Below are 25,023 nucleotides of genomic sequence, written 5' to 3' on the forward strand. Positions count from 1 at the left end.
TTACAAAAAAAAAGATTATTTCATAATTTTGATATATTATTGAAATATTATTGGCTTATCTACAATGTGAACTACTCCATTATGGCATTTCATGTTGGGTCTGATAATTTTTGATTCGTTTAAATAAATTGAATGATCACAATTCTTAAAATCTCCCTTTATTTTTACTATTAAATCATTATTGATTAAATTAGTGATTTTTTCTGGTGCTTCTCTTTTTTCATTATATATCAGCCACTGTAAAAATAGAATTAAAAAAAAAAAAAAGTCAACATAAATTTACAATGAAAATTAAATATTATTTTGTACTACTTCTGTTATGTATATTAATAAATTGTAAATATAAAACATAAAAATTATTTTACTAATATTAACTTCATTTCAAAATTTTAATATGATGAAGAAAAATAAAAATAATCATCTTAACCAGGAACATAAAAATGATTATTTAAAAATTGTAAAAAAATATTATTTTTAAATATTTTAAAACATACATATATTTTTAATATTCATTAATATATACATATGGAATTAAAGTATATAAATATATATATGTTTTAAAAAAGTAATTTAAATAAAATATGTATTTCAAGTTTTATGCTAACAGGCTGGTATGATGACCCATATAAATCTCTATATAGCCAGAATTCTTTTGTAAAATGATTTAAAACAAATTCAGATAATTTATTATCATCCTTGTATAGCTTATTTAAACTTTCTGAACTGATTAAATTTAATGCTTCATTTGATGGTAGAAATCCTGTAAATGGCCCTTCTAAAGATAATTCATGAATTAATGATGCGCCAACTAATAAAAAGTGGGAGAAAAAAAAAATGTAATAAAATAACTAAATGTAAATAAATAATAAAATGTTAGAATGTGGTAATATAAATTAGTACCACTAGGATGATTTAAAAATTTAGAGAAAATTTTTAATTCCTTATGTGAAAAAATCAAATTAACAATTGTCCTTTTAATAGGTTTATGTTCAAAACACCAATAAACTTTTCTATTAATACTTTCAGGATCATTTGTTACTTTCTGCGGTTTTCTTAATCCACCACTACGAGTGTACAGCCTTTTAATAATTAAATTATAACTATTTTTCATATTTTTTGTATATATTCTTATATATTTATTAGATAAAAGAAATTCTTTTTATTTTATTTAAATAATCATTTTTTATTTACTCCTAAAAAAAAAAAAAAGTAAAATAGCTACAAAATTTACGATCTTGTCTTTTTGTATTAGAGTTTTATATAAAAATTAACAAATGTATATATGTGGTATTTGTACTAAAAAAAATACTTCATATAATATTTTATTGTCTTAATTATTACAATTTTAATTTATTACTTTTTCTTTTTTTATTTTTGATAATAAAAAAAGTAAAGAACACTATAACATATATCCATTATTATTTTTAAATTGTATAAACAATATACTCCTTAAAAATATTATGCTTACACAATTTTAAAAGAAAATATCTAAGCATACTCATATATTAAAAATAAAAAATTTATAATTAATATATGCATATTTAATATACTTTATATAATTTTTTTTTTTTTTAATTGATCTCCTTTTATATTAGTAAATGCTATTTTTTTAAAAACTTTTAATTATATATATACATATATATATTTTTATTAAAATTAAACTATTAACTTTTAAAATAAAATATACATTGTTTTAAAAGAGAAAACTAACCATTGAAAAAATTTTGTTACATAAACTATTCATGTTTTTCAAGTAAAAAGGAAAAAAAAATTTTGAAGTGTAAATTTTTCAGAAATTTTTTTTTATTCAAATTTTTATAATTAATAAAAAAATATTAGAAAATTTTAAAGTTCAGAGTATATTTTAAATTTTATAAAGTTATACTTTAAAATAAAATTTTTAACAATAATTTAAAATAAATACTTAAAAATATATATATATATTCATTTTTATTGTATAAATCTATACATTTTAATTTCAGAGTTTTATTATTAAATTTATGTTCACAAAGAATACGCTTTGTTTTAACTTTTTTTTGTTATTTTTTTTTTTTAAATTATCATTAAATTCTTTATAGATTAAAAAATAAAAAAGTAATTGTAATTTAATTTTATGTTTTACTTAAAAAAAAGGAAAAATGGAAAATATGCCAATTCTTGTTAAAAAAAATGATATGAATAAGTTAAATTCCTATAAAGAAGAAAGAAAATATAATGAAAATATGCAAATTAATGATACTAATCACACAAACGATTTATTTTACCCTTTTTATCAAAAATTTAATGAAATTTTTGAATTCATAAAAGATACTAAAGAAAATAAAAATGATTTAGAAGATGAAATTGATGAAAATTTAATAAAAACGTTATATAATTTATGTCTAGATTTTTTAAATTATATTAAAAATATAAATGATTTTGGAAATTTGAATTTAAACGAAAGTGATCAAGAATTAATAATTGAATCATATGAAAAATTTGTTCGTCAATGTAAGGAATATAGTGATAAGCCTAGAGTAAAACAATTAGAAAATGAAATTTCTAATTTGTTAGATTTATTATTTAATAATACATCAGGTAATAAAAATTATTTAAGAAACAAAAAAGTAAAATAATTTTATAAAGAGAAAAAGAAAATCATAATTTATAATCTTAAAAAAAATTTATATTTTTAATAGAAGCTGTAAATACTTTATTTTCCGCTGATTCTTTTCTCATTGATCATGTAGAGAATTTAAAATTAAAGTAAGAAATTCATAATAAAACCTTATTTTTTTTATTTAATTCATATAACTGAAATGTTTTTTTTTTTTTTTTTCTCTATGTTAAATTTTAATTATTCATATACTTTTTATTTAAATGATATTCCAATTTTTAAGATTGAATGAAAGAAATCAAAAAATTAAGTTTGAAGAAGAAAGATTAAAAAAATTAGAATTAGAAGAAAAAGTGGAAAAATTTGATAAAGCATTTGAAGAAAATAAAAAAAAAGTAAATGACATATATGTGTAACATAGTATTATTTTTATTTTAAAATATTTTTTATAAAAGTTTATTATGTACCTATTATTTTCTTTTTACATATATATCACATATGTTAATATTAAACAAAAAAAAAAATATATAATTACTTTTAATTTTTTCTACTATAAAGAATAATGAGATGGATGAAACTATAAGTAAAATTAAAAAGGAAATCAATAAGGTATAAATATGAAATAATAAATTAATTCATTAAATAAATTCCTAGTATTAATTTTAATTTTCTCTTTTTTTTTTTTAATTTTTCAGTTAAATGAAAAAATAGAAAAATACGACAATTACATGAAAAGGAAAAGAAAAGAAATAGACATAGATTTTTCTGACGCACTAGATTGCAAAGAAAGAATTAAAATATTGGAGGAAAAGTATTAAAAACATTTTAATTTATTCATAGTAAATATAATTAATATTTATTTATTTATTTGTTTTAATTCAGTATAAAAACTGTAGAAAGGAATATGAAAACTACCCAATTATCACCATTAAAAATAATAGAAAAAACACCATATTATATAATTTTTGAATTTATGGTAATTTTATTTAATTATTTTTTTATTTTTTTTCAATTTTTTTAATAACTTTTTATTTTATTTTTTTTTATTTAGACACCACGAAATATAATGCAATTCAAAGTAAATAATTATGAATCGGAAAATGTTCAAGTAGAAATAAATCCTTATGACCAAAATATTTTATCATACATAAACGAAAATATAAAAAAATGTAAAGATATTTCAGAAATAACATATTTAATAAAAGAGGTAATTTTATTTTAATTAGTTTGTATTCTTTTTTACTTAAAGTTTTTTTTAATTTTTCATCATTTCTTATTTTGTAACGATTAATATGTTTTCTTATTATCACTTATTTAATATTTTTGTTCTATAATTCTATTTATATTTTTATTTTTATATTTTTTTCTTCAATTTTATTTATAGGCCATTTACTTAAATTTTCTAGACATCTGAGTTTACTTTTATTCATTGAAATATTTTTAATTAGAATAGCAAATCATTTTAATTTTGTAGAAACATTTTTCTTCTTATCCTTTTATTCTTTCTTTATTTAATAAATATTTTTATTTTTTGCTCCTTTTTACATAAAGATATTCTATTTAAATGTAATTTTTTTTTTCAAAATATTTTTTATTTTATCATTGTTTGTAGCAAAAAAAAAAAAAAAAAACAATAAAACAATATATAATAAATTATTAAATAATTTGAAAAGGTAATTTTTATATATATATATTTATTTTTATTTTTTTTTTTTTTTTGGGATATGCATTGAAGTGCGTTAACAGTTGATCATTTTAACATTATTTTTATAACTATTTTTTTATGTTGTGTATTTCATTTTTGATGCTTATTTTTTATTGTTTGAACTTTTTAAAATAAAAGATTAAAAATATAGTTTGAATAAAACTCTGAACATATATTATTAAAAAGATAAATACTTCAATTATAATAATTCATTTGTTGTACATTATTAAAAGGAATAATATATAAAAAGTTATCTTAAATTTTGTTATATATATACAGTTTTTATTATTTATTCTTTTTTTTAAATCTACAAAGAAATGACTTTATATATCATTAGATAAATGAAAAAAAATGTCGTTAATTTTTTGCAATTTGTAAATTTAATATTTATATTTTTTTTTTTTTTTTTTTTTTTTTGTATTTGATATTAATAATTATATAAAAAATAGTAAGATTTATATACGTCATATGATTATTTAATAATTCCTAGTAAAATAAAGAAATTAATGACAAAATATAAAAGAAATTATATAACACAATTTTAAATACTAATTACAAAGTACAATATTAATAAAAATAATAATGTAAATAATGGTAAGAAAATTTAGTTATTATTGTAACAAAATTGTCTTATTTATATTAAAATAAACTCAGTATGCTTTTTGAAAACATTTACATATTTATATAAACTTTTATATTCTTTTTTTGTTATTTTTAATTTACAAGTTCTCAAATTTTTGTCTTTTTTTTTTTCTGAAGGTATAAAAAATATACTAAATTAAATCTATTTCTTTATAGATTTGTAAATTTCATAATAATTTTCTCAATAAAAAAAAAATTGATGAAATAACAAGGATATATTTTAAGTGAAAAGAAAAGTATGTTTCTCGGTAAATTTATTTTACGTAATTTTACACTAAAGTTCTTTATAGAGAAAAAATCATTTAACCAACAATACGCATTAAAAACAAAAAGAAACTTACTAATAAATCAAATAAACGTATTAAATATAAAAGTAATATTAAGAATTAAAATTCTAAATAACTAAGATTATTGTATTTTTTCTTTTTCTATATAAATTAGTAAAATAATTTTTTTTTAATTGCAGAAAAACCTCTTACACACTAGAAAATAAATAAAAATATATATGATAAAAATATATTTTTTGTTATTACTATCCATCATATATAAACAGAATAGCATATTAATATATATATATATAAAATAATAAAATACTTTTTAATTAGGTAATAAACTTTTAAATATAGTTTAAAAAAAAAAATTCATATCTTTTTTAAATATTGGAGAATTTTTTTACTTAAAAAAAAAAAAAAAACATGCGATAAAATTTAAAAAATGATGTAAAAAATTAGTGTAAAAATAAATATGAAATTTAAATTTATTATTTAAATTTTTTTTTAAATAAAATAAAAAAATAAAAAGTGAATACATATAAGAAGATTTTTTAAGAAATATAAAGTGTAATTATATATTTGTTTCAAAGAGTATGATATAATTTCATTAAATACTGATTAATAAGAGTGTTAAATTATTGCATATAATTATTCAATAAAAAAAAAAAAATTAATGGTAAACAATTTAGTAGAAAATATTATATTTAATAACAGCATATTAAAATATAAATATACATAATACATTAAAGAATTTACAGAGAGAATTTTAATAATAAACAGAGAAAAAAAAAAAAATACTTATTTTTAAAGAAGAAATATCACGTAATAAAATAATGACAGAAAATACTTCAATAAGAAGAAGATACGAGAAAAGCTTTACTGATAGACCTGGTTTCACAGAAGATGAAATTGAAGAAATAAGGGAAGCTTTTAATTTATTAGATACAGATGGAACTGGTATATAAGTCATATAATATTTATGATACAATTTTTTGTTATTATTTTACATTCTCTTTTATAATTACTTGTTTTTCTTTGTTTCATGTTAGTTTTTTTCATAATTTATTATTATTTTTATTTATAACTTTATATTATTTAAATTATTTTTTTTTGTTTATTTTGTTTTTAATATTAAAGGTACGATAGATCCCAAAGAAATAAAATGTGCAATGCAAAGTTTAGGTTTAGATGTAAAAAACCCTATGATATTTAGAATGATAGCGGATTTAGAAAAAGACGGTTATTCAACAATTGATTTTGAAGAATTTATGGAAGTCATAACTTCAAAATTAGTAATTTTTTTCTTTTTTTTTTATGTTTTTTTTCTTTTTTTTATTCCACATTTTAAATAAAATTTATTGTAAAATATTATTTTCTCCTTACAAATTATTTTCTTTATTAAAAATATCCCTTTTCAAATAAACGTTTTCTTTTTTTTTTTTTATTTAAACAGGGAAATAAAGACACAAGAGAAGGTATTCAAAGAATATTTAATTTATTTGATGATGATAAAACAGGCACAATTTCATTAAAAAATTTAAAAAGAGTTGCAAAAGAATTAGGAGAAACATTAACTGATGAAGAATTAAGAGACATGATAGATCGTGCTGATTCTAAGGGAGAAGGAGAAATTTCTTTTGAAGATTTTTATACAATAATGACAAAAAAAAATTTTCTGTAAGAAAATTATTTAAATTATTTAATAGGAAAAGGGGAAGAAAAAATTTTAGTTATATAAATTCTTTTAAAATTTTTTACATTTTTTTTGAATCGATTTATAGCAAATTATTAATTCCAGATCAATTTTTTGTTTTATTATTATTATATCAGAAAATTATATAAGTTTATTTGATTAAAAGTTACGATTATATATAATACCATAGTATTTCTATACAATTCATTATATAAAAATTACAATATAGAAAAATATTTATTGTATCACTATAGGAAATTCTACAATTCAATATATTAAATATACATATATATAATTAGTTGATTTATATAAACCGCATATTTGTATAAGAGATACCAATAATAACAATTTTTTTCTTTTTTTTAGTAATTTATTTTCCCATTTGTATTTATGCCTATATACATAAATGTATATATATATTTTAAAGAGAAAATACAATAACATAAACGCTTTTTTAAGTATTTTTGCAATGCTAAATCTTCATATTTTTATAAAAATATTTTTCATTATATACATATTCTAAAATTTTTTATTTTCTATTTTCATTATAAATGAAATATTGATTATTTTTTTTTTTTAAATAAAATTTTTTTGATAATTTAAAAACATTTTATATATATTAAGAATTTCGTGAAATATTAACATAAAAAATTGAATAAAAAAAACTCTAATGATGTTATATAAATGCAAACATGTTTGTAATTATATATATATATATAATGAATTATAAAAAAAAATAAAGATTTTAAGAATTATAAAATATATTTTTAACTTAAGTATGCACATCTAATTAAACTTAATTTATTGAATGCTGATTAGTAAATTTATGTTTTATATATGTAAACAACTCTTTGATTTGTTCTTTTGGATAAATGTAGGAATCATCAGATAAAGTGGAATAAATAGTATTATTAAATGCTAATAGATTTCTATACATATCTTCAACAATATTTAGTGAAAAATCTTTGCTATTGAAAACATATTTAAATAAATATAAAGTATCAATAATTATATTTCTCAAATTTATAATTATATATATATTGATATCATTTATAATTTCTTTTTCTATTTTCATAATTATTTCTACTAGTGTATTAATTACTTCAATTACTTTTTTGCCATTTACTTTTATTACATTAACTAAGTTATCCATAATTTGATTCTCATTATTTGATTTTTCCATATGATAAAGTTCTTTTTTTTTAAAAAAATTGATGTATTCAAAAAAATGCATTTTCATAAAATCATTTATATTTGCCACTTGAGTATATAAATGAAAGTGTTTATTATGAACTTTCTCATAATCTTTTACCAAAGTATGATTTATCAAGCTAGTTGAAATTTTTTTATAAAAATATTCTCCTTTTAATGAATATATATTAACTAAATCATCTAAGAGTGATTTATTAACCATGTAGAGAAAATAGCATGCAAATTTGTTTTCTTCATTATTAGCACTTGTTTTAACTCTAGTATTGTAATCTTCTTTATGTAAACTAAAAATATTAAAACTTATTATTTTTTCTATAATATTAAATTTTATACATTTGGATATATCTTTGAAAAAGAATGAATAATAATCTAAATACTCTGAATCATTTACATTATTTAACTCCCCGTTGGATTTTTGTAGATTTATCCATTCTGTTGGAATAATATCTTCGTGAACTTTAATATAGGAATTAATCAAATTTTTATGAAATATATAATCATTATATATATTATTCTTTTGTGACTTTGTTCTATAACGTTCAAAATATAAAGCAAATTTTATAGCATTTTCAATATCGTTCAAAGAATAAAATTTTTTGAAAAGCATATAGGCTATTTTTGTTTTAAAAATATACTCATATCTGAAATCACTAAATAAATATGAATTATTGAAAAAATTTTCTAAAATAATATAATCATTGTATGAATGTACAATTCTGTCAAATAATACATTAAATAATAATATAGGCATCTGAAACATAACGTATAAATTATTTTTAATATGATTTAAATAAGCACATGCTATTTCAATTTCATTATAACTCATTAAGTGAGATATATTTTTTAATTGAATATTTATGTAATATAACAAATTTTTATCACAAAGTTTCTTTAATATATTAATTTTCTCATTTTTTGAATTCATAGATTTTTCTTTTAAATTATCAATATTATTTTTCAAATTATTATTTGTTTCACTCAAATTTGAAAATTGATTTTTCTTCATATCATCTATATTTTCTACTTTATCAGTTGAAAAATAATTATAATGCTTCAGCATTGCTAATAAATTAATGTACAAATATTCATATTTTTCCATTTTAAAAATTTTATATTTTTTCAATACATTTAAAATATTATTTTTTAGCATTAACTCTAATAGGATACATTCACAAGCACTTAATTTTTTTACTTTTATATGAGAAGGTAATTTAAATTTGCTTTTTCTACTTTTTATTTTTGCAAAATATATGTACTTTTCTTTTATATTTATATTCAATGATTCATTTTTGTAATTATTATCCAATACATCAGATATATCACTACTATTAGAATTTAAAATATTCATTAAGTTATTTTCTTTTAAATAACTTTCATCTTTATTTTTTCGTTGATCATCTTCATCTTCTTCATCCTCCTCCTCTGTCTCTTCACTTTCTTCTTCCTCCTCTTCTTCTTCTTCTTCTTCTTCTTCTTCTTCTTCTTCTTTCTCTTCCTCTTCCTCTTCCTCTTCCTCTTTTTCTTCCTCTTTCTCTTCCTCTTCTTTTTCTTCCTCTTTTCTATCATCTAACTTGTCATATTTTTGTTTCTTATTTTTATTACTTTTGTAAATATCACAATTTACATTATTGCTATAAGAAAAATCACTATTACATTGTTCAATTGTTTTTTTTTTATGTTTTAAATTTGTTGTAACTAATTTATAAATTGAATATGGTGTATATTGATTATTATGCAAACTTGATGATGAATATAGGGTAGATACATTGGCGTTTGAATTTTTTTTTTTTTTTTTTTTACTTTTTTTTTGATCAAATTTCTGGTTTAAATCTGAATATTTATAATTAAAAGACTTATTATTTTTATATAAATTCATATAATAATTTAAGTAGCAAGGATAAATTTTATTCGTATACATGAAATTCTGAAAATTTTTTTGGATATCACCACTATTTTTTTGATACCAAAAATGATAAATATTAAATGCATCAAATAATGAAAGTTTAGCATTTTTTAGCACATTAATATTTTCTGTTGATAAAAACAAAACACTTTCATAAATACAACAATTTTTATCTAAAGATTTTAATAATTTTTTTGATAATTCATGTATTCGCTCAAATAAAGTAAAATTATATGTTTCATCAAATTCATTTTTAATTTTAATTAATCTATTACAAAATTTGTTTATTTTTTCATTATGTGGATAAAATAAAATAACTTTTTCTGCCCAATAATTTAAATGAAAATTTAAAACGCATAAAAATAAGTTTTGTCTTAAATCTTGTAGATCTAACATATCTTTATCTAAATCTACTTCAATGCTGTCAAACGATATTTTTTTGTTATATTCAACTATTCTATCAATTGTTTTTCTATAAGTAATGGTATTTTCCTTTCTTGTATTTTTTATATCGTTATAACTACTTTCTTGGTGTATTAAATATTCTCGCATGAGCATTTTTTCATCATGATCAAATATATCTTCTCTTTGCCTCTTCATAACTCTAATTTTATTTATTTCATTCTCCTTAAAATTTTTCTCCTTTTGATTTATATCTATTATATTTTCGTTGTTATGATTTTGTAAATTATAATTCGTTTGCAATATAATTCTCTCTTCTTTTTGTATATTGTTACTTTCTGAATTTTTTAAATTTAAGCTATTATTAATAAAGTTTTCTGTCTTTTTTTCTTCATTTTTGTTTTTTTTCATAAAGTTTAAGTCTTCAACTGGATTTTGTTTTAAATGAAAATCATCACTTTTAAGATTACTGATTTCATTAATACATTTGTTATCATTATTTAAAATATTATTATCTATATGTGTTTCAGCATTTACATTGAAAACATTTTTTTCAACTAAATTATTTTCTTTAAAAGTTATCTTTGTTTCATTCACTGATTCATTTTTTTTATCTTCACTAAAAACATCATTTTTTATATCATTATTAGATATACTGTGAAATTTCAATGTATTTAATATATTTTTAGTATCATTCAATGCATTACCAATTTTACTTTTTTTAAAAAACATACTTTCATCATTATTTATATTCTTCTCATTAAAATACATATTATTATCATTTACATTTTTCATACATAATTCTTTTAAATCATTTTTTCCATTAATTTTTGATTCTTTGTCAAATACTGTTATTTCTTTGTTAAAAAGCTTTCCTTTTTCCTGGTCATTGGTGCCAGATTCATCTTTTTCTTCTATATCAAAATTTCTCCTTCTTTTTCTATTCTTCACATCATCATAATTTATATTATCTCTGAACTTATTTTCATCTAAGTCTTTCATGCTTAAAGCACTATTATTATTATTATTCAATGCAAATGTACTTTCACTTCCTGATTTTAATATAGAGTTCTCCTTTTCTTTCTTATTACTATCAATTGCAAAAATTGAAGTTTTATTTTTTTCTTCTTTATTATTATCTACACTAAATATACTTTTATTTTTTTCTTCCTTGTTATTATCAATTGCATAAAATGAAGTTTTATTTTCTTCTTCTTTATTATCATCTACACTAAATATACTTTTATTTTTTTCTTCTTTGTTATTATCAATTGCAAAAATTGAGGTTTTATTTTTTTCTTCTTTGTTATTATCAATTGCAAAAATTGAGGTTTTATTTTTTTCTTCTTTGTTATTATCAATTGCAAAAATTGAAGTTTTATTTTTTTCTTCTTTATTATCATCTAACCTAAATATACTTTTATTTTTTTCATCTTTGTTATTATCGATTGCAAAAATTGAAGTTTTATTTTTTTCTTCTTTATTATCGTCTTTTTCCTTTTTAATACTTGTTTCAGAATCATTTTGAAGTATATTATTAAATCCCTTAAAAGTATTTTTATCATCTTTGGATACCAATTCAACGTTTTGCTCTAAATTGCTATCTTTAGTTTTGTATTTATTTTTTTCCCCCTGTAAATTCATTAACAAAGTTTTTGTGTCTATTTTTATATTATTTTTTTTTTCATCTTTTTCAACATATCCAAATATACTCTTGGTTTTAAGCTCACATGAGCTTTCATCTTTTTCTTTCTCTTTTTTTGTTTTTTCTTCTGTTTCCTTTTCTTTAAATGTTTTACTAAGAAATAAATTACTTTTTATATTATTATTTTCAGATTGATTATTGGATAATGTACCTTTTTGATTATCATTGTTTGTGTTTTCTTGGAACGACAGTAAATTATTGTTAGATCCAAATATTATTTTGTTATCACTCACATTTTGTTTTTTATTATTTATGTTAAAATTGTTATTTTTATTTAAATTGAATAAAGACATCGAATTATTATCCGATGGATTTATATTAAAAAGGGATAAATTAGTAGAGTTATTTGCATTTAGAAGATTCTTTGAAGAAGATGCTAATGATGAATCCACATTATGAGCATCATTGGAATTATTATTATTATTCGAAAATAATGATAACATACTATTTTTAATTGTTTTTTTTTTTCTTTCTTCTAATGTTAATTTTTTGACAGGAATACTTAAATTTTGTGATTTATTAATTTCACCTTTATTAATATCATTTGAATTAAAAAAAATATTATTTCCAAAATTATTATTATTATTATTATTATTGTTATTATTACTGTTATTATTATTATTATTACTATTGTTATTATTATTGTTATTGTTACTACTATTTGATACTGTATTAAAAATATTCTGATTTGTATTCTTTAACATATTAGAATTTTGATTAAATATATTATTATTAGCATTACATAATAAATTATTATTAGATGGAACATTGAATATGGTATTATTTGTAGTAGATATACTATTATTATTATTTTGACCAAATATCACTTTAAGTGGTTTATCTTGATTATTTAATAAATTATCTTTATTCATATATGATGAAGAAAATATATTATTTTCTTGATTTAAAGCATTAGAAGATAGAAGAGTATTTTTTGTTGTTCTTCTAGAAAATAAAGGTTTTTTATTAACACTAAATTTTGGACCACTATCATTAGAAAATTTTAAATCTTTAAATAATTCTTTTGACCCATGTTCATTATTAAAAAGAGTAACAAGTTGATTTTCATTCTGTGATTTGTTCAAAGGATTAAATGATTGAGATGTTGAGTTGATTTGAGATAAATTATTGCAGACATTATTATTTGATAAATTATTATTATTTATATTTAAAATATTATTATTAAAATTATTTGCTGATTTACTAAATGGACTTTGTTGCATTCCATTCATCTGGCTACCAAAAATATTTACATGACCTGAACTGCTTTTGTTAAAAATAGTTTCATCTGTTTTGGTATTCGAAAAAATATTTGATTTTGATGTATTAATATTATTATCAAAAATAGATTTAGAATTCAATGGAATGTTGGAATTATTCATATTACTATTCATTATATTTCCTGATAGCAATGAAAAAGATGTTTCCTCTTTATTTTTTGGATTAAAAATGGATGCAGTAGTATTTGATTGAGAAGCATTTAATAAATCTTTATTTTTATCCAAATTATTTATTTGTTTATTTTCAAAAATATTATTTTTCTGACTATTATTAAGAGAAAAAATATTTTTATCATTATTATTAACATTTCTAAATAATGTATTAAAACCAGTTTTTTCAAAACCAAAAAAATTATTATTAGACGTATTAGCATTTGATATATTTAAATTGGAGTTATTTTTTGATCCGAAAATGCTTAAAGGTTTATTCTGTGAATCGTTTAATATATTCAGGTTAGTATTAACTTTGTTATCTATGTTATTATTTATGTTATTTTTAACGCCAAAAAGGTTTGATGTAGGAACATTATTTGTATTATTGATTGATAAATTAAAATTGCTCATATTACTTTGTGAACTTAAGTCATTAGAAAGTCCTACTCTATAATTAGGAATTAAGTTATTATTCGATTGATTATTATTTAATGCATTGCCAAATATAGAGGTGGAATTAATATTCTTTTTGAATAAACCATTTTCTGTATTTTTATTATTAAATATATTATTATTCTGATCGAATCCCTTAAATGAAGAATTAAAATTATTTAATGAAGAATTGTTAGTATTCTTCATATTTGTCATTGTATTATTAAAAAAAGAATTAGTTGAACTCTGAAAATTACCAAAATTATTTATTTTATTTAAATTTTCTAAATTTTGTTTATTTTTTTTTTCTATATCAGCTAAATCGGAAAATCCTCCTCCTGTTTGTTTAAATCTATTTTTAACAAATGGATAATCTAAAACTCCATTTTCAAAATAACTACTACTCGTATTATGATGATGAACATTTTTTTTCCTTTTTTTCTTGGCATGAGAAATATTAAAAATTTTGGGGTGTAAATTAATAAAAACTTCCAAATGCTCATTTATCTTACTTATTGCTTTTTTAATATCTAATTTATTATTCATATAATTTAAAAACCAAATAAAAATATTATAATTAGAATATTCCTGAGAATACCAATATTTATGTATAATAAAATTGGTTATATGATAGAAAATTTCTAAATTATTAAATTTCTTTTTTTCAACGGATAATATATTTTTAAATTCTATTATATAATAATTTTTTTGAAAATTCAAACATTTTGTTTCTTTTCCAATTTCCGTTTTGTTTTCATCATTTTCTATTTCCTCTTGATGTGTCTCATCGTCTTCATCCCCATAGTTAGAATTAGCAGTTAACCTTAATGACCTTTTTTTTGATTCCTTGTTCTGTTTTAACGCTATATTATGATAAGTTTCTACTATTTTTTGTTCATCTTCTTTTAAACTTTTAAAATTTTTTATATTTATATTTTTTTTATTTTGAAAATAATCAAATAATAAACAGATAATTGTTAATATTTTTTGATAATATAAATTTTCACAATCTAGTTTTCTTTCAATCAAATATTGTAGTTTAACTAAAAGTTTTTCTATATTATAATCTAAAGTTGATTTATCTAAATTTTTATCTTTGTCATCATTTCTATATAATCTCTCATTATATAAACATATTTTATATAAATGAATATACCACTTTTTTTTAAATTCATTTTCATCATTTTCAAAATTTAAAATAGAAGTAAAATAATTTAACAAGTTATTTTTATTATCTGCTGTCACTAAACATCTTGGCTTATTTTTTTTTGGGGTTGAAAATATTTGCTCATATATAATCTCTTTATCAATTGTTTTTTCTTTCCTGTTTTCAACCTTTTCACAGTTTTTTCTCTTCCTACTTTGTAAAATCATATCGTTCACTTTTTTTTTCAGAAAATTTGAGAATGAGATTTTCTTTTAAACATAATTTTTTCCTTTTTTATTTTTCAAAAAAAAAAAAAAATAATAAAATTCGCACGTTACTTTTTCTATTTTGCTCCTTTTATTAATTGTAATGAATATAAATATACAAGAATATATACAAATATATAAATAACATTAATATAAAATATGAAGTATTCTTATAGATAATATAAAATTTATATATTACATATATATATATATTAACAATATAACTTGTAGATATGAACAAATTTAAAAATTTTAATTCTTTCCAAATTTTCTATTTTTTAAAGCTTTTTCTAATTTTTCATTTTTTGTTGATAATAAAATTTGTCGTTTTTATGGTTTTTCAATTTTTTATCTTTTTTTTTTTTTTTTTTCATTTAATACTTATAAAATTTTTAATAATTTTCATGAATAAATTGAAATTTCATAATTATTATGTTTTATATATATATGTATTTATTTATATTTTTTTTTTTTTTTTGCTATAAAAAAATATTTTGATAATATTTTTATTATTAAAAAAAAATTTCATGTAAAAAAATATTAAGTTTGTATTTATATATGCGTACCATCAACATACGAATGTTTATCTTAAAATAAAGCATGAATGCAATTTTATATATTTCATTTTATAAATATTTTATACACACTTAAAATGTATTAATTTTTTAGTATAAGAATTATTTTTGCTATTTTCTTTATTTTTAAATATTAAGATAAAAAAAAGAAAATATATATATATATATATATGTATAAGAATAAAAACAAACGGATGTATTTCTTAAGAGAAAATTTTTTTTTGTAATTTAAAAAAATTTAGTAAGAGTTTAAAATATGTTTTTTAATTGATATTAAATATTTTTTTTTCTTTTATCGAATAAGAATCATTTGCATATATATACTTATTTGAACAAAAAAAAAAAAATTGGTTCGGATTATAAATGTAAGATTTATAAATATTTATACATACAGGAATCTCATTTTATTTTATATTATAATAGTATACGTAATTTTTCAAATATTTTTTTTTTATTTTTAGTAATATTAATTATATATAAAAAAAAATTATATAGTAAGTAGATATTTTGAGTAATTTTTTCTCTTTTATTTGTAAAATATGAGTTTGCATTACTTCTGAAAAGATAAATTATGATATATTAATTTATAAGCATATTTTTATTTTGTTTACATTTTTCTTAAAATTATTTTTCTCTAAACATATACAAAGAAAAAAAAAAAATATATTAACATAAATTTTTTATAATTAAATTATCTTATAGTCTTTAAATATTTTTTTCTTATTCATTTGTTGTTTATTAAATATTAAAGAAATTAAAATTTATTAGAATGATTTAAAAAAAAGGATAAATATTTAAATAATTATTAAAAGGAACTATTGAGTATCTTAATTAAAATTCTTTTAATAAAAAGTTGTAAAAAGAAAAATAAAAATATATATAAGGATTGTTTTTACTTATTCTCTAATTTTTTTTGGATTAATTTTATATTTTTAGTGATAAAAAAAAAAAAAAAAAAAATTTTTCTATAGAATAATTTTTTTTTTAAATATGAAATATTGAACTTTCTCTTAGACTTAAATGCATACATCTTTTTTGTAAATAAAAAAACTTTTATACTAAATATTATTCTGTAAATTATTAAAATATATATGTATTGCATAAAATATATACATATAAAAAAAATTATTTATGTATTAATGCCGTTTGTATTTAATATCGTATTTTCTTATTTTTATATCATTTTGATGTATAATTAAAACAAAATTATTGATTGCTAAAAAAAAAAACTACTTTTTTCATTATATAAAAAAATTCATCATACAAAACAGTTATTTCAATGTAAAAATATATTATTACAATAAATAAATTTCCTTTTAAGTTTGGTTTTTTTTTTTTTTATAAAAATAAATTATTCTCACATAAAAATATACTGTTTCAATAATGAATTACAAATCATTATAGATATATTTAGTCTCTTTTCAAAAACGTGCTCATAATACGTATGATCATTTCAAAAATATCATTTTATTATTATTAAATTATTTTATCTTATAATTATTTAAAATTTTACATTTAATAAAGTTGCACATTAATTGTTAAATTATTCCACATCACTATCAAACTTTTTTTTTTTTTTTTTATTATAGTTAATTTGTTTTAGTTATTGTTGTAATTCTTTGATATATTTTAATTTATATTATTAATTACTTTGTAACTAACCTTATGAGATGCCTTAAAAATATCTTGCTATCATTATATATATTAAACATATTATAAATAGAAAAAAATTTAAGAATAAGATATAATGCAGAAAGGAATAAGGAAAAAAATTATATTTTTTTTTTTATGGATATCATTAATATTTAAATGTGAAACAAAAAAAAAGTTAAGTGCTTCATTAAATTTTGTTTCAAGTAAAAACCTTTCTAATGGGATAAGATTAAAAAATAAGCATTTAAAAGAAACCAATAGGATATATATAGTAGCAGAAGAAAATACAATTACATTGAATGATCAAAATTATATGAATGAACTGAAAAATGTAAAAGTAAAAAGAAATATAAGTGAAGCATTGCATATGGCAGTTTATGAAGAAATGAAAAAAGACAAAAATGTGTATGTCCTAGGAGAAGATGTAGGACTATATGGAGGTTCGTATAAGGTAACGAAAAATTTAGCTCATTTTTTTGGTTTTGCAAGAGTATTAGATACACCAATATGTGAAAATGCCTTTATGGGATTAGGCATAGGATCTTCTATTAATGGATTAAGGCCAATAATAGAAGGAATGAATTTATCTTTTTTAATTTTAGCTTTTAATCAAATTTCAAATAATGCATGTATGATGAGATATATGTGTGATGGCCAATTTAATATTCCTGTAGTTATAAGGGGACCTGGAGGAGTTGGAAAACAATTAGGTCCAGAACATTCTCAAAGAATTGAATCTTATTTAATGAGTATTCCAGGATTAAAAATTGTTTCATGCTCAACTCCTTATAATGCTAGAGGATTATTAAAATCAGCTATTAGAGATAATAATCCTGTTTTATTCTTAGAACACGTTTTATTATATAATTTAGAAGAAGAAATTCCACTTTTACCTTATACGCTACCTATTGATAAGGCAGAAATTGTTAAAAAAGGTAAGGATTTAACTATATTATGTTATGGTATCACAAGACATATAGCCTTAGAAGCTGCAAAAGAGTTACATAAAATTAATATTGATGTAGAAATCGTAGATTTAATTTCCTTAAAACCATTTGATATGGAAACTATAGAACATTCTCTTAAAAAAACTCATAAATGTTTAATATTAGATGAATCAGCAGGTTTTGGAGGTATTGGTGCTGAATTATACACTCAAATAGTAGAAAAGTTTTCTTCTTACTTAAAAAGAGTACCTGCTCGTTTATGCACTAAAGATATTCCTATTGCTTATTCAAGTAAATATGAAGATGCTTGTATAATTAAAAAAGAAGATGTAGTTTATATGTCTACATATTTACATTCTTCATAAAAAATGAAAAATAAAATATATATCTGCTATTATAACTCCATATATATATTTATATATAAATAAATTTTGCAAACAAAAGTTATATATAGATAGATATAGATATATTAATATACTTGCAACAGTAATGTAATAAACATATATTTATTATATAATAAAAGAAATAATATAATTATGCAGCAAAATATAGTGAGGGACTGAGATATAGAAATCAAAATAGTGAACATATTTTAATGAGAAAATCAAAATTATATCTAAATATATAAAGTAATATTACATTATGTATCAAGTATGAGAATACACATAAGAATTTATTCAACTTTTACCTTTTATATGATATATCAAATTTTTAGTATATTACAATTAATCCATAATAAATTGATATATTAAGAAAAAGATATATATTTCTTTACTTTGCATTTTTTATTAATAAGCTTAGTATAAAAAAAAAAGAAAAGAAAAGAATTTTAAAGATAAATACAAAAATTAATATAAATCATTTATTGAAATTTTTAAAACTTATTTATTAAATTTTTTTTCTACATCTAGGTATCTAATATTTTATAATAAAAATTATTTCATATAAATAAATAGATAAATATTTATATTTTTTTGTTAATTTTTCTTAATGCTCAATGATTTTTTTTTTTTTAATTTTTAATAGTGGCAAGAATTCTTCCTTTTATTCATTATTATTTTTTCTACTTTATATGAATTATATTCTATATTATATATACATATATATATTATCTATTTTTTTTTTTTTTAATAGACAGATTATATATTTTTTAAATATAATTAAAAAAAAAATAAATAAATTAATATATTTGTTTTTTTTAAAAAGAAAAAGATTATTTCTAATAATATAACGCACTATATGTAATCATTAAAACTATTTTATTAATATACTTTTTTTAATAAATCAAAAAAAATAATAAAAATTAGAAATTATGGAAAATATTCTAAGAATCCAGGTTAGTATTATTAAAATTAGAAAAAAAAATAATGATAAAAAATATAAATTATGGAAGAGTTGTAAAATGTCTTAAGGTAATAATGTCTTACTAAATAAAAAATTTAATATATTAATATGTTTTCTTAAAATACAAGAGTAAAAGTGTTATTATATATTTTATAAATTTTTTAAATTTTACAAATAAAAATATTCCAAAAATTAATAAAACAAAAAAAGAAAAAAAATAATTATGTGAGTTAAAAAAAACATATTCAAAATTATAAATATCAAATGAATTAAAAAAATTTCATCATAAAACAAAAAAAAAAAAAATAAAAATAAAATAAAATAAAAGCATTTTAATATTTATATGAATATATAGTATTTATTTCATATTTTTCAAATTAAAATTTAATCTAATATTTTATAATTAAGGAAAAATATTATCAAATAAACAAACATGATCATTTTTAAAAATCTAAACAGATAACAAAAAAAAAAAAAAATTGTAGTATTAATAATTACCTCATATTGAATTATTTTTGAATGTATTAATATTTCTAAATAAAATATAGTTTTACTTAATTCTATATAACGTAAAATAATATAAGTTTATAAAATTTTTTATATTTTATAATTTATTATTTAAACCATTGATATATAATTAAAATTATATTAATATTAATCTTTTTATCCCTTTAAAGACTTATGATTCTATTGTGAATGAAATAGATTTTTTTTTGTGCTAGTTGAAGAAATGTTTAAATGTTTATTGTGTTAATATTTTATCGTCTCATTATTTATTCTCAATTAATATTTAAAACAATATATATATTCTTTATATTTTAAATTATGATAAATATATATTATCAAGTGAAGCATAAAAAGGTATCTCTATTTTAATTTATAAATTTTAGTTAATTTATTTTAATTATCCAGATTATAGTTATTATAAAAATAATTTGTATCTTCAATTTATATATCATTATTTTCTCTTGAATTCTGATATATAAAAGTATTATTCATATCATAATTAAAGTCCATACTATTAAAATTATATAATGGTACTGTTTTATATTTATTATGCAAATCAATTTTTTTGTATTCCATATTAAATGGTATTCCAATTGTGATACATGATAAAAAATGTTTCCCTTCATATTCAAAAGGATTTAAAATCAAAATAGGTTTATTACTATCTAATGATATTCTATTTTTTTCTTCAGTGAAATTAACAATGCCAGTGTTAGCTATATATAATGGTAATATATGCAAAGTGCTATTATCATAAAGCAATGAAAAATATAAGACATCTCCTCTATATCTAAAAATGTATAATACGCAACACCATATAACTAATTCAAGAGTATATTCAATTAAAGTTAAATTACCTGATAGAGATTTAAATAACATATTCAATATATGCAAAATTATTTCAAAACAAAAAAAAATAACAATAACAGTTAAATATGCTTTATACATATTTAGTTTAATACTAATTGATTCTTCCCAAGCATGAATTCTAGCATCCCTTACAAACGATAATTTTAGTTTTAAAAACTTAATAATAGATAAAATATTAACAACTAATATAAATAATAAAGCAATATATAAACATATTAAAATTGGAGTATTGCTAGTTATATCTACTTGATTGATTGAAGATAATATATAAATAGAGCTAATAATTAAAGTCATAGTTATACTCTCCTTTTTTTCAAAGTTTGCTCTAGTAATCATATAACCTTTACTAATTAGAAGTAAGTTCCCATAAAAAATAGTACTAAACATAGTATTTAATGCCATATATCCCATTAAAGTATACTCAACACAATTACTATTAACATAAGGGCATTGCATACAAAATGTTAATAATAGTATATAAAAAGATAATCGAATTAGGGATGGTGATATCAGCAATCTATGTAAGGGATTCAGCATCTGTCTCCACATCTTTTGAACTAAAATAATATAAACAATATTTATTATTAGCCATGCAGGTATAAAAAATATTATTAAAGCCCATTTAATTTTTTTATATTTATTACAATTATATATTTCTGGAGCCATTTGATCAATATATATTGAAAATTTTATTCCATCCTTTAAATATTTTTTCATATTTCTTATTATACTTCTATTAGGAGATGAAAGAACTGGAAATAGTAATTCTCTATCTAAATATATATCATCAAAAAATTTTAAATTTTTATTTATTTCATATCTATAATTGTCATCACTGTAATTAATATAATTATAATAATAATAATAATAATAATAATAATTATTATTATTATTATTATTATTATTATTATTATTATTATTATTATTATTATTATTATTATTATTATTATTATTATTATTATCATTATTAGTGTTAAAATTATAATTATTATAATTATTATTATTAATACTATTATTATTACTGCTAAAATTATTATTATAATAGCTATTGTATTTATCACAATTACAACTATTTTTCAAGCATATTTGATTATTCACACTGATGTGCCCATCAATTAATGTGCAGTTGTTATTTTGTTCTTCATTTATATACTTATGATATAATAAATTTTTATGTATATTTATTCTATCGAATATATAAAAGTAAAAATAATAAAAACCTTTCACATAATTGATATATATATTACCTTGAAAATTATTCCATATACTTTTTCTTTTTATATTTTTAGAAGCGTTAAAATCTATTTTATAACTATATTTGTAATTCTCTTCATTTTTTTTTCTTTTTTTTTTTTTTTTAGAAATTGTACAGTTTTTCTTTTCTTTATTTCCTTTATTTCCTTTATTTAAAGAACATAATATTTCCTTCTCATGCTTATTTTTTAACTGGCTATTAAGATTACAATTTTTTATTTTATTCAAATTTGAAAAGTATTTATTTTTTTTATACATTTTTTCATTTTCATTTTTACAAGATTGAAAAAAAGGATTATTAAGTTTATCTATATAGCAATCAGTATTATTGTAATAACAAATTTCCTGGCTTTTCTCACATATATAAGAATTTTGTAAATTATACATATATTTTTCCATATCTTTATCCTTTTTATCATATTCATCACTTTTATATACTTTTTTGTCATTAATAAAATAATAAGAATTATTATTTTTAAAATGTGAATTGTAATCAGTAAAAATTAATGCAAGAACTTGTTCTTTGACAGTAAAAAAAATAATTAGTGATATTTCTTTTTTACAATAACGAAATATCCAAATAGATTTATTACTTACAAAAATATCAGCTTTTTTATAAAAATTTTCTTCCTTTTTTCTTTCATCAGTAAGAATCTTATTTTTTTTTCTATAGTAATTTTTTATAAATAATGAAAATATAAATTTACTTTCTGAATATGAATAATTATTCTCATCTTTTTCTAAGGGGCAATTAATGAATTCATAAGAGAATATTTTATACTTTTTACATTTTTTATAAATATTTATAAAATTTAAATTATTCTTAACACTTTTGTTTATGCAATACATATATTTCCGTTCATAGATAATCGAGTTTCTTGTTTTATTTTTTATTAATTCTTCATTTCTTTCACTTTTGCAATTATCTATTATTCCTTCCTCTTTTTTTTTTTTTTTTCTTTTCTTGTTTTTTGAATAATATAATTCATTTTTCTTTTTATTGCTATTATTAATGTTATTACTTAAATCATTATGTGATTCCTTTTTCCTTGATTTGTGTGAAATTTTTTTACATTCCAATAAATATGTTTCATACTCATTATACGCATTAGCACTTCTCTTTGAAATATTTTTATCTAAAATACTTTTGAGGTACCTATATATTTTATGTGTATACACTTCATAAATTAAAAAAAAGGTATTCCCTTTACTAATAAAATTGTGTTTTTTCATTTCATTCAATTTATTTTTTCCATTCGATAAATATCCATTTATTATTTGGTTATGACTATAAAAATTATTATTTTTACATTTACTATCTCTATCTATATTTACATCTCCCTTATTTTTTGCTTCATTAATAAAAAAATTAAAATTATTGCAATATTTTAAATCACTGTAATCATAAAAATTAATATAACATTTGTTGTTATTACCATTTTTATTATAATCATTTTTATTCTTACTAAAGCTATTAATTTCATTCATATTTTCCCAAATTTTAGCAATTATATTATTATATCCATTGTATGTTTTATTAACATTTTCTTTTTTATCTTTTTTTTCTACATATTTTACAACTTTTCTATTTACGTGATTATCCGCATTTATTAATTCTTCTTCACAAGTAAATTTATTAGAATTGAACTTTATCTTTTTTTTTTTTTTTTTCTTTTTTTTTTTATTATTATTAATATTGTTTTTTAAAAATTTTGAACAGTCATTTTTATGTTCTACATTTCCTTCAATATATTGAAAATTTGGAGAAAATGGGGCATAACACGTTTCAACCATCTCGAAAAGAAACATATTAGGAGTCTTTATCATTAACGATGAATGAATGAGTAGGACATATATAATATAAAAACATATAAACAAAAAATTTAATATTAAAGCATTCATTTTATTTTATGTTTTCTTAAAATGTGTAACGAAAAAATTAAATAAGTGTAGAAATTTTTATTTTATTTTATTTTCTTTTTCTTTTTTTTTTTTTTTTTGACCTTTCATAATTTTTTCACATTTTGTGCATAAAAAGAAAAAAAATAAGATAAATAAAGTATAAATTAAATAAATAAAATTAATGTATTAAATTAAGAAATATTTAAAAAAAAAAAAGAAAGGATATATTTATATATATATAATAAATGTTATGTGGTATCATAAAATTCACTAAATTTATCTCAATAAATTTTCAATGTAGATAAATTTAGTGTATATAATTTTGAATTACTTAAAAATAAATACAAGAAAAATGATTAAGTATATATTAAACATAAAAAAAGAAAATTCATATAAATATTAAAAAATTTATGAATATAATTATCTTAAAATCAAATACATTATAAAAAAATTTCACTTTTTATGATGTGTATAAATTTTTTATATAAATACAATTGGCATAAAAATAAAATTGGAAAATATATTATATTTAATATTTCTACAAAAAAAAAAAAATGACGAAA

General features: G+C 17.9%; 6 protein-coding genes across 6 annotated transcripts; 3 read left to right on the plus strand and 3 right to left on the minus strand.

The window, feature by feature from the left end:
• Positions 1 to 36: 36 nt before the first annotated feature.
• Positions 37 to 1,111, minus strand: HDP (heme detoxification protein, putative; the record flags this gene model as incomplete). Its single annotated transcript, XM_028678139.1, has 3 exons — positions 37 to 237; positions 606 to 808; positions 901 to 1,111. The coding sequence occupies 3 exons, from the start codon at positions 1,109 to 1,111 to the stop codon at positions 37 to 39; spliced, it is 615 nt and encodes a 204-aa protein (XP_028534458.1).
• A 1,027-nt stretch (positions 1,112 to 2,138) lies between these two features.
• PRELSG_1234300 (conserved Plasmodium protein, unknown function) lies at positions 2,139 to 4,010 on the plus strand (the record flags this gene model as incomplete). The annotated part of the gene is made up of 8 exons (XM_028678140.1): positions 2,139 to 2,577; positions 2,679 to 2,745; positions 2,880 to 2,991; positions 3,155 to 3,205; positions 3,292 to 3,407; positions 3,479 to 3,572; positions 3,648 to 3,803; positions 3,981 to 4,010. 8 exons carry the CDS (start codon positions 2,139 to 2,141, stop codon positions 4,008 to 4,010), a joined length of 1,065 nt encoding a protein of 354 aa, XP_028534459.1.
• A 2,038-nt stretch (positions 4,011 to 6,048) lies between these two features.
• Positions 6,049 to 6,896, plus strand: CEN2 (centrin-2, putative; the record flags this gene model as incomplete). The annotated part of the gene is made up of 3 exons (XM_028678141.1): positions 6,049 to 6,172; positions 6,353 to 6,507; positions 6,669 to 6,896. The coding sequence occupies 3 exons, from the start codon at positions 6,049 to 6,051 to the stop codon at positions 6,894 to 6,896; spliced, it is 507 nt and encodes a 168-aa protein (XP_028534460.1).
• An 808-nt stretch (positions 6,897 to 7,704) lies between these two features.
• On the minus strand, positions 7,705 to 15,369 carry PRELSG_1234500 (conserved Plasmodium protein, unknown function; the record flags this gene model as incomplete). Its single annotated transcript, XM_028678142.1, has 1 exon — positions 7,705 to 15,369. One exon carries the CDS (start codon positions 15,367 to 15,369, stop codon positions 7,705 to 7,707), a length of 7,665 nt encoding a protein of 2,554 aa, XP_028534461.1.
• A 2,361-nt stretch (positions 15,370 to 17,730) lies between these two features.
• Positions 17,731 to 18,948, plus strand: pdhB (pyruvate dehydrogenase E1 component subunit beta, putative; the record flags this gene model as incomplete). Its single annotated transcript, XM_028678143.1, has 1 exon — positions 17,731 to 18,948. The coding sequence occupies one exon, from the start codon at positions 17,731 to 17,733 to the stop codon at positions 18,946 to 18,948; it is 1,218 nt and encodes a 405-aa protein (XP_028534462.1).
• Positions 18,949 to 20,875: 1,927 nt separating this feature from the next.
• Positions 20,876 to 24,460, minus strand: PRELSG_1234700 (conserved Plasmodium protein, unknown function; the record flags this gene model as incomplete). Its single annotated transcript, XM_028678144.1, has 1 exon — positions 20,876 to 24,460. One exon carries the CDS (start codon positions 24,458 to 24,460, stop codon positions 20,876 to 20,878), a length of 3,585 nt encoding a protein of 1,194 aa, XP_028534463.1.
• Positions 24,461 to 25,023: the final 563 nt, after the last annotated feature.

The sequence above is a fragment of the Plasmodium relictum genome (assembly GCF_900005765.1).
Source record: "Plasmodium relictum strain SGS1 genome assembly, chromosome: 12".
Taxonomy (NCBI): Eukaryota; Apicomplexa; class Aconoidasida; order Haemosporida; family Plasmodiidae; genus Plasmodium; species Plasmodium relictum.